Source organism: Salmo trutta, chromosome 16 (assembly GCF_901001165.1).
Source record: "Salmo trutta chromosome 16, fSalTru1.1, whole genome shotgun sequence".
NCBI classification, from domain to species: Eukaryota; Metazoa; Chordata; class Actinopteri; order Salmoniformes; family Salmonidae; genus Salmo; species Salmo trutta.
The window spans coordinates 41,633,177-41,644,578 of NC_042972.1; the positions used below are offsets into that span (position 1 = coordinate 41,633,177).

Here is an 11,402-nt window from a genome sequence, read left to right on the forward strand (position 1 = left end):
CGGAATACGTTGATACACACTGAAAGCCAGGACTCCACAGATCATGAGGATATATTATTTGTCTGCCTGTGACCTACCATTATTGATCACCAGCCCAAAATGTTTATTTTACACAACATTTTCATCAAACAGCAAACATCTTACAAGGTAAGCTTCGATTTGGTCTGTGTTTGAGCTATAGGTATCAAATGAATCCTTAGGTTGTTAGGAACAAATCTAGCCTATTGCCAATGTTACCTGATGATGTATGACTTAATGGTAACATTGAATGTCCACCGAGTGACTAAAATTAGGCATCCATATCCCCTGTATGTCCCCCGACACCACCACAATGTTTGAGAGAAGTTGGTGATGTAGAAATGTTGTTTTTATAGTGAACAATAACTACTTTTAGGCACATCCAGTGTGCAAAAACAATGCAATTACCACATTTGGAAACTTTGGAGAGGTTGAAAGTACACTTGAATGTACTCTGGATACCCCATAACACCACCACAATGTTTGAGTGAGGTTGATATGGTAGAAATGTTGTTTTTATACTGAACAAATAGCATTTAGGAATTGCAAATATGTAATAGCACTGGAATTATCTAATTTACAGACATATGCCACTTTGGAGAGGTATAGGGACACTTGGAAATGTCCCGTGACCACACCTGACACCATTTACTAAAACATCTGCCCATTTCCAGTTGTTAGGTCTATCAGGCCGATTTTTCTCTGATATTGTTCACATGTTGTGGAAGCCATCTGATGTGTTTCCAGCTCTTTTCATCAATAATTCACTTATTGCTTGTCAATGAAAGATGACTTTCAAAATAAAAAATAACAAAAAAAAAAAATGTTATTTTGTGTGTGCTTGATCTTGTGTATTCTGAACTATGTAACTCTGAACTTCTGATCATTTCCTCATAATCTCCCAGATGTCTTCTTTCCAAATATACCAAGTATTTGCATGACAGAATCATGTAATTACACATGAATAGCAGTTACTTTTGGTAATGTCTATTTAAGCAGCAAGACAGCTTAAACAAATCTGGGACCAGGCTAGAGCATTTCTACAACCTGCACCTGCTACCTCCACCAGCATCAACCTAGGAGTGTTAAGGAAGAACCAGTTCAGCTGCTTCTCTTCCAGTTGATGTTCACCTGCCTGTCCTATATATCATAAGGTGAATGCACCAATTTGTAAGTCGCTCTGGATAAGAGCGTCTGCTAAATGACTTAAATGTAAAATGTAATGTAAATGTAATGTCCTGTGTGTGTGTGTGTGTGTGTGTGTGTGTGTGTGTGTGTGTGTGTGTGTGTGTGTGTGTGTGTGTGTGTGTGTGTGTGTGTGTGTGTGTGTGTGTGTCATACTCTTCATCCTCAAATTCAAGTAGCTCCTCATCAAAAACATCTTCCTCCAAGAAGTCCATGACCTTATGGTCCTCCTCATCATGCTGCAGGCCTTCCTCAGCGATGATAGTCTTGTAAACCCAACCTTAGGCAAAAGCAGTGACTAGGGTCTAGTTTCAATAATGGACTATTTCGGCATAGATAAACTACATCACTGCCAGTGGAGGCTCCTCGGAGGAGGCAGGGTAAGACCATCTTCCTCAGTGAATTTCATAAAAATACAAAAACATTAAAAAAGTTATCCTTTTTAGCTAAAACTATAGTCAATATATTCACGTCACCAAATAATTGATTAAAACACACTATATTGCAATAAAGGTCTACAATAGCCTCAACAACATAAAGTCCAGCACCATGGTGTAGCCGGAGGACAGCTAGTTTCCATCCTTCATTGGGTAGATTGACTTCAATACAAAACCTAAGAGGCTTATGGTTCTCACCCCCTCCATAGACTTACACAGTAATTATGACAACTTCTGGAGGACGTCCTCCAACCTATCAGAGCTCTACCAGCATGAACTGACATGTTGTTCAGACAATCAAAGGATCAGAGAATCAATTTAGTACTGAAAGCATAAGCTACAGCTAGCTAGCACTGTAGTGCACAAAATGTGATGAGTAGTTGACTCAAAAAGAGAGAAAGACAATAGTTGAACAGTTTTGAACAAATGTATTTATTTAAAAATGAAGGAGAAGCAAGTGAGAGAGAGAGAGCTATATTTAGTTGTATTTTTTCACTTTCACTTAGCTAGAAAATGCAGCTAGCTAGTTTAGCCTAATCAAACACCCGGCTCAAACAGAGAGGGATGCTATGTTAGCTAGCTTCCTATGACTATCCAACACTGGAACTTTTCCGAGTCAAGGTAAGCTTTTGGTTTTATTAATGTATTTCCACTGGGGCCCATTGGTGTAGGTGCTAAACTGCTTTCTGCTTGCTGTACACTGTACTGCATGATTGTAGCAGCTTTACTAACACATTAGTTCTAGTAGCTATGATGTTAATATGCTGACAACGATGTAGGCTGTGTGTAGGGGTTAGCGGTTATGATATGAAGGTTTGGGTTGGAAAGTTTTTTTTGTCTGGTCACAGACAGCTGAAGTCAGACAGAAGTCCACAAGCAAAGGGAAAAAGTGAGAGAAGGAGAGTGCGTAGATGCGAAAAGTAATTACATTGATCAAAGGGATCATGCTGTTTGTATGTGGCTGCTATGAAAGTGAACTGTGTTTGCATTTGATCAGAGGTGTATTCATTCCGCCGATTCTGTTGAGAAACATTTTGCAAACGGAACGAAACAGAGAAAAACATACAGTACCTGAATTTGTCCAATAGAAACTCTCGTTTGCAACTGTTGAACTAATGATTACACCCAAGATCAGCTAGATGCAGGCAAGAGTGTACAAGGTAGTATTACATTTGTCAATGTCTGTCATCTTGATTACTCAAATTTCTCCCGACCTGTGCGCCTATGTTGTGAACTTTGATTTATAGGCTAGGTTGTAGCAACCTCATGGTGGGTATAGGAAAAAAAATTGTATCATGTAGTAACCTAAACCTATCAATGTTACATTGAGCTGGGTGAATGGAATATGAATGACAGTCATCCATTATGCTGCAATAGAAATAAGGCCATGCTCATAAAAAAAAGTATAACCTTCCCTCATCTAAAACGTCACCAACCGCCACTGTTCACTGCCTACATAAAAAATATATATATTTTTCAATACATCTGGGGACTCCCAATAAATCACGATGCAGACATGCCAGAACGTTGTGATTCAAAACCACAGTTTGCAGGCAAAACCTTTGCAGTGGTTTTAGTTAAGCTAGGTGATGCAAACAAGCACTTGCGAAAAGATAAACTCTGTGATCTCCATCTTGCTAGCTACTATTTTGTATTTTATTCAAGCGGTTAAAGTAGTAACGTAGGCAGTGACGTAGTTCCTCTATGCCAAAAGAGTCCATCATTGAAACCACACCCTAGTCACTGATTTTGCAAAGTGTCGGATTTACGAGACTACAGCGATTACCTTTTAAGAAAGGAGTTAATGAATGGAAGGGAATTGTGTATCTACAAGTTACAGTATCAACCTGTTTCCAAGGTGACAAAGTTACTTTTTACAAAGTACACTTTTTTTATTGCTGAGCAACAAATTCTAGAAAAATTGTTATTGCCTGTTGATTGCTACAACTGTACTAAAATTCACCAGCTAAAAAACTGTCACAAAGATTGCCTGCCCTGTACTCAACCTGCTTCCAGCCAAACCAAGCACTGGCAATGCAGACACAAGATACAGTGGCTTACGAAAGTATTACACCCCTTGGCATTTTTCCTATTTTGTTGCCTTACAACCTGGAATTAAAATGTATTTTTTGGGGGGGGGGGTTGTATCATTTGATTTACACAACATGCCTACCACTTTGAGGATGCAAAATATTTTTTATTGTGAAACAAATAAGAAATAACACAAAAAAACTGAAAACTTGATCGTGCATAACTATTCACCCACCCAAAGTCAGTAGAGCCACCTTTTGCAGCAATTACAGCTGCAAGTCTCTTGGGGTATGTCTCTATAAGCTTGGCACATCTAGCCACTGGGATTTTTGTCCATTCTTCAAGGCAAAACTGCTCCAGCTCCTTCAAGTTGGATGGGTTCCGCTGGTGTACAGCAATCTTTAAGTCATACCACAGATTCTCAATTGGATTTAGGTCTGGGCTTTGACTAGGCCATTCCAAGACATTTCAATGTTTCCCCTTAAACCACTCAAGTGTAGCTTTAGCAGTATGCTTAGGGCCATTGTCCTGCTGGAAGGTGGACAAATCCTCAAATCTCTGGAAGACTGAAACAGGTTTCCCTCAAGAAAGCGCCATCCAACATTCCTTCAATTCTGACCAGTTTCCCAGTCTCTGCAGATGAAAGACATCCCCACAGCATGACGCTGCCACCACCATGCTTCATTGTGGGGATGCTGTTCTCGGGGTGATGAGAGGTGTTGGGTTTGCGCCAGACATAGCATTTTCCTTGATGGCCAAAAAGCTCAATTGTAGTCTCATCTGACCAGAGTACTTTCTTCCATATGTTTGGGGAGTCTCCCACATGCCTTTTGGCGAATACCAAACGTGTTTGTAATTTTTTTTCTTTAAGCAATGCCTTTTATCTGGCCACTCTTCCATAAAGTCCAGCTCTGTGGAGTGTACAGCTTAAAGTGATCCTATGGACAGATACTCCAATCTCCGCTGTGGAACTTTGCAGTTCCTTCAGGGCTATCTTTGGTCTCTTCGTTGCCTCTCTGATTAATGCCCTCATTGCCTGGTCCGTGAGTTTTGGTGGGCGGCCCTCTCTTGGCAGGTTTGTTGTGGTGCCATATTCTTTCAATTTTTTTATCATGGATTTAATGGTGCTCTGTGGGATGTTCAAAGTTTCAGATATTTTTTTATAATCCAACCCTGATCTGTACTTCTCCACAACTTTGTCCCTGACCTGTTTGGAGAGCTCCTTGGTCTTCATGGTGCCACTTGCTTGGTGGTGCCCCTTGCTTAGTGGTGTTGCAGACTCTGGGGCCTTTCAGAACAGGTGTATATATAATGAGATCATGTGACAGATCATGTGACACTTAGTTAAATAAAGTCCACCTGTGTGCAATCTAATTATGTGACTTCTGAAGGTAATTGGTTGCACCAGATCTTATTTAGTGGCTTCATAGCAAAGGGGGTGGATACATATGCGCACACCACTTTTCAGTTTTTTATTTCTTTTTCTTTTTTGAAACAAGTTATTTTTTTTCATTTCACTTCACCAATTTGGACTATTTTGTGTACGTCCATTACATGAAATCCAAATAAAAATCAATTTAAATTACAGGTTGTAATGCAACAAAATAGGAAAAACGCCAAGGGGGATGAATACTTTTGCAAGGCACTGTAACTAGCTAGATTTGACAAACATTTAACGCCATAATAACCAGCTAGCTGGATGTGAATGGTATTCATCTAGCTAGCCACCTAGTTGAATATGCAAACAACGTCCTTAACTAATTGTGTAACATTAATCAAAACTAGCTAGCTAGCCAATTTAGCTAATAAAATCCAGTTTGTACCACTGACTCATGTGATTTGATTAGCATTAGAACCACAGGGAATATTTTTGGCAGGGAACATAAAAAAGGTACAATAATGACCATGATGAGTGTTAAGTACGCCTCTAGGAAGAGGGAACGCAACACCCTGCTACAACTCAAGTCCCCGTGGAGTGAAAGAGGTATGGACTGTAGGTGCGAGTAAGGATGACAAAGCCAGAGAATTTACCGTTTACTGTGAATTTATTCCTTCACACGGTAAATTTGGGAAAAAACGGAACCAAAGCAAAGAAAGTAAATGTCAAAGCTCCCTCTCCTAACTTACCTGCCTACCCACTACTTACCTAACTTAGCACCACCTGGTGCGCTAACCAAAATACAGGGGGTGGTCCGCCCAGGTCTTACCTAGTGTGCATAGACAGTGAATACTACGGTTATGTATGCCCACGGGCCTCTTGCCTAAGCACTCCCTAGGTGCTTTCCCCTTCCCCCTGGGAACAAATGAATAATACAAACAATGTCAATAATTTAAAAAACTGTGTCCTATTGACAAACACAGGACATACTAATAAGCTCTCTCTCAGCAACAACCCACATTAGGATCATACCAATCAGCTCTCTCAGCAACAACTACAGAACATAACCATCATCTCTCGCTCAGCAACAACCAACACAGGACACACTAATCATCCTCAGCTCTTTCTAAGAAACAACCAACATAGGCTATCACCCTCAGCTCTCTCCTAACAAAGGAACACTGGCTTTTCTAGCTTCTGAAGGAGTCTGTAATTACAGACAGCTGTATCCTTTGACGAGAGGGCGGGGTCAGCTCCAATTAGCAATGGGGCCGACCAATCAGCTGCTTGGGGGAATTTCAGGAATCCATCCTGAAACACACACATAACAAAACCACAACACAGAAACTGGGGAACGTAACAATGATTATCTAAGCTTATATAACGCATGTGCAATCAACATTAACCTACAGTTGCCGGTCAGCTAGCTAGCTAGCTAACCAATATGCTGCTGACTATCTAGCTAACAATATAGCTAGCAAAGCAAATGACTTCATACAGGTGAACATAAAATGTATGCACATGTAGCTAGCCACTGTACCATAACGTTAGTCTCTTACCTGTGTATGGATGAATGATTCATGGCAGAAGACTGAAAGTGAAACATTCTCACTCAGCATGAACTTTTTTCAGACTTTCGTGATTGAGCACTGTGTCGTCGATGGACCAGGTGAATTCAGGGCAACACATTATTGAAATACGTTGTTTCATTTTGCATGTTGTCCATGATGAAAATATGAGTAATCCAAAGATCTGTCATTATTCAAATACCCACACTATAACGTGTAGCTAGCTAGCTATTAGCCTAGGGCAGGACATGTTTTTTTACAGAAGAAGCCACTCTCTCGTTCTAGCGTAGGAGGGGACGTATGCAAATACAATATGAATATTCAAATACAACATTAATGATCATTTGTCCATTAAAATCAGATCGCCGTGTGACATGCAGCGGCCAAAAACTCCATCCCACCCAAACAGACTAAAATTCCAGGCGATTTTTTTCACGTAAATCTCGTTTTTGACTGCACTGGGCCTTTAATTAAGGAAAACAATGTTGGAAATAAACATCATTATGTTGATGTCCAGAGTCACATTTATTTATTTTCCAAGCTATAGACATCGTTACAGTTGTTGGTTAGCTCGCTAGCAGATTTGAGCCATATTAGCATAGACGTGACATCAGTCAAAACAAGACATGGTATCAAGAACAAGATAAAACTAGCTGAAACGAGTCACCTACCATTCCCCATATGGCAGCTTCTTGTCATTGTTGATTGCTATCTGGCCATTCAGAATCACAACACACGGACTTCTGCCCCATTGAAGCGCTCGCATCGTTTTCGTGATGTTGTCAGCTAACCAGTCTATAGCACACAATATTTTACATTCTGCAGGTTTTTAAAGGACCAAAGAGTTTGGTCTGCTTTGTGTTTTAATTTTTGCCATGGAAAATCGAGTATCACAATATCCCAATACTGGCATTGTCACAAACCTGTCCAGTACACTGTTAACGGAAAACTGTAAATTATATGGTGTTTTATGTTTGTTTTTTTTGTATTATAATCAGTACAAAACTTTTTACTGCAGTTTGAAATCGGACAACGTGGGTCGATTCAGGAGAGGTGTATCTATAAAACGATATGAGACAGTCCTATATTTGAAAAAATATATATATTAAATTTCGTTATGCTAATGTCGATAGGAGTTTTTCGCTGGATGTTCAGAGCGTCAAGAGGTTATATGGTGTTTTATATGGGGTTTTTTTTTGTATTATAATCAGTACAAAACTTTTTACTGCAGCATACTGTAAATGATGGGGCATTGTGAGAAAAGGCGGGGAAATAATTGTTGTATTTTGAATGATACTGTAATTCCATCCCACAGAATATTTTTATTTTACCAGGCAAGTCAGTTAAGAACAAATTCTTATTTTCAATGACAGCGGGTTAACTGCCTTGTTCAGGGGCAGAATGACAGATTTGTACCTTGTCAACTCAGGGATTTGATCTTGCAACCCTTTCAGTTACTAGTCCAATTCTCTAACCATTAGGCTACCTGCCGGCCCAGAATACAGTACTGTACTGTATTTTTGGAGCGAAAAAAATATTTTGACTACTAGTGAGGGCATGGTATTGTTGTTTCTGTCTCATTAACATACTTTGAGGAGTGCCTTGTAAGAAGCTATATTTGTTGCACCCGTGAGGGAGAATGCTGTACCAATTTAACTACTATGTGGTTATATAATGCCCCACCAATTAAACATGTTTAGGGGAAAGATTGGAGTAGCAGCAAGTCCTGAACCTTAAATGGTTGAGCATTTTTCTATGTCCTTTTGGTCTGTTTTACTGTGTAGTCGCTGCCAGTTTGGAAGCCTTTAAGGCCTTTAGCAGTGCAAGTGATATAAAACACAAAATATTCATTAATATGCTCTAATGTTTCTAAACACTTTACTTACCAGCCAACCTGCTTGCACCAATCCCTTGTAGTTACAGTAAAATACTGTGAAATACAAACCCCTCCCCTCAACAAATTTAATTAATTAATTCATCCATTCATTCTTTCAATAATTAATTCATTCCGATTATGGTGGCCTTTACTTTTTTACAGTATAATACAGTACGTTTTATGGCTTTGTACTGTGTCATTACACAGTACTTACTTTAATACGCTATTTATATTGTGCTCCTGAGTGGGCTCCCGAGTGGTGCAGCAGTCTAAGGCATTGCATCTCAGTGTAAGAGGTATCACTACAGTGCCTGGTTCGAATCCAGGCGATATCACATCCGGCCGTGATTGGGAGTCCCATAGGGCGGTGCACAATTGGCCCAGCGTCGTCTGGGTTTGGCTGGGGTAGGCCGTCATTGTAAATAAAAATGTGTTCTTAACTGACTTGCCTAGTTAAATAAAAGTTTAAAAAAGATATTGAAGTTGGTGTGCTGTAATATGAAATACAGAATCTTACTTGCCACCGAGCTGCCTGTAAGCTACTGTCAAAGTCACGATAACCGCTTTACAGTGTATGTAAATTAGTCTTGTTAATGGTGTGACTGTAATGTCTCTTGGAGCTGGGCACAGAAACAACAACAAAGCAGGCACCCCGCCTCTCATTTCGTAAACAGCTAAGGGACGGGGCTGGAAAAATGTAACCACTCTCAAATTCAAAAACAGAACTATGGATGAAAGGACTGACCAACCATTAGATCAAATGTATAGTTTTAACCATGTTTTGAGGATATACAGTGTTTACAAAGATAGGAGTAAAACAAGCTTATATTTTGGATTCTGATGGGGTTAGACAGCTAAAGAAATGTATAAGTTATATTCTTCAAGAATCAATGGGTATGCCTATATATCATTAATTTAAAGGGATGGAGCAATCACAGATTTTCCCTTTGAGGAACCTATGTGACAGTGCAACTGGTCACTGACTAGTTTTGCTGAAATTGAAATATGCCTTTCCTGGATCTACTGTCTTTCCAACCCCAGAAGCAGTAGATGAGTGTTTGAATTGTGCATGTGTGGTTGGCTCTGTTCTAATAATGACTTATGTACCATTCCAAACCCAGAGGGCAGACAACTAGTTTCACGAGATACTATATATATATATATATATATATAGGAAGCTTTTTAAAAAGTAATTCAAATGAATTTGTCACTGTTGTGAGTGTATTATTTACAGTGGACTTACCTTCTGTTGTCGTCTGGCCATGTCGGTGGGTTGCTTGGCATTAAAAGGGTAGGCAATGCAGCGCATCACAAAGACATAGAGCTGGAGCCTCTTCTTTCGCTCTTCCTCCTCCCTCTGCATCTTTTCCAGATCATCTTTTTCCTTCTCGCTTGCCGCGGAGGGGCTGGGGCTGGACGGACAAGCGCTGCTTCCCCGGCTCGAGGGCTGGAGCCCACCAGAACTCTCGGTGGTCCGGCTGGGTGACACCCGTGCTCCCCCGGTCTTTGGTGCCATCACCTCTTTGCCTTCTTCTTCCACTATCTCATCCGCTTCCTCCTCACTGGAAGATGGGTCCAACATGTTGTTGGTCTTGGGTGGAGACTATCTAGACAGGGGAGGAAGCGTAGACCGATGTGTCTCAGTGCCACGGGAGGTTTTTTATCGAAGAACGACTGCGTTCAGAGACAGGCTATCTGTGTTGCGTTGGCAACGCCAGTGGGGTAAAAAGTAGAAAAAATCCAGATAAACTATATTTAAAACAGGAAATTTCAGTTGAGGAGAGGAATTACGAAAGCGCGTTGATGTTGAACGAGAGTAGCTAGTCAAACTGTTCGCACAAAAAGCTATTGAATTCGAACGAAAGAAAATTGTAGTTGCTTAGGTTACGCGTTTTCAGCGTTTTAACTCTCCAGTCGCCGTCGGGGATTTGCTAGGATGCTATCTATGAGAACGGGAAGGAGTCGGATGAAAGATAGAAAGAACGAACAACCATCGACTTTCACTTATTTTCCTGATGCGATTTGTCAATAGAAAACTATCGATGGCCGCTTCCTGCTAAGCAACGCGCGGATTGGGGAGATACCACTGGAAGATACCGGGAATTAAACGTCGTTCTGAATCAGAAAGAAAATTATAGCGGGGGGTGGAGGTGCAGTTGACGCTGTTGCTGCGACAACCGATTCACTTCATCCACCTGATGATCTGAGACTCGGAGATGCATCTCCAACGGAGATTTCACCAAATAACCCTATTTCAACATCATTATTTCTTTATTCATCCTATTCAGATTTAAATCCGCCAATATCATTTATCCACGTTATCCAGTTATCCCTAACACGTGCAATAGTCAGGCTAGAAGTGCATGATTTCATTGACTATTAATTAAATGTTTTTGTTTATGATGGTGCCAATGTTGTATGGTAGCCTAGGCCTTATATAGCCTAGACTTGTCGCTTCTTATTAATAATTAATTATGTAGCCTAGGTAATAGGTTATGCATCAGAATTATTATTATTAATGTTTTTTTATGCATCAGAATGAATGCATCATTCATCAATACTGACAGCATAATATCAGTCCTGGAGCCTCTTTCCATGACTGGTCCTGGGATGACTCCAATCGAACACAGGATAGCTATACTTTCTGTTTAGAGAGGGTGTGGGCCTATATAGCCTACTTAATAAAAAATACAATAAAGTGCAGCCTTATGGCCACGTCCCATCCTTCCAAAGACAGTGCCAACAATTTACCCTTATGGCCAAGGCTTCTGTGGCTTTTTACCGTAAATCACAGACAGTGTCACCAGCAAAGCACCCCCACACCATCCCACCTCCTCCTCTATGCTTCACGGTGGGAACCACACATGCGGTGATCATCTGTTCACTTACTCTGCGTCTCACAAAGACAT

General features: G+C 40.5%; 1 protein-coding gene across 19 annotated transcripts in view; it reads right to left on the bottom strand.

Moving 5' to 3' along the window:
• LOC115150762 (calcium-dependent secretion activator 1) overlaps positions 1-10,969 on the bottom strand; it is a 183,066-nt gene extending 172,097 nt beyond the window's left edge. For 13 of the 19 annotated variants that reach the window (XM_029694411.1, XM_029694409.1, XM_029694405.1 and 10 more), the window contains exon 1: positions 9,737-10,968. In XM_029694411.1, the coding sequence (XP_029550271.1) occupies positions 9,737-10,075 (339 nt within the window). In that variant the 5' untranslated portion in view covers positions 10,076-10,968. Of the gene's footprint in view, positions 1-9,736 lie in introns of all 19 variants that reach the window. The other 6 variants (XM_029694404.1, XM_029694414.1, XM_029694401.1 and 3 more) reach the window with 2 other exon arrangements.
• Positions 10,970-11,402: the final 433 nt, after the last annotated feature.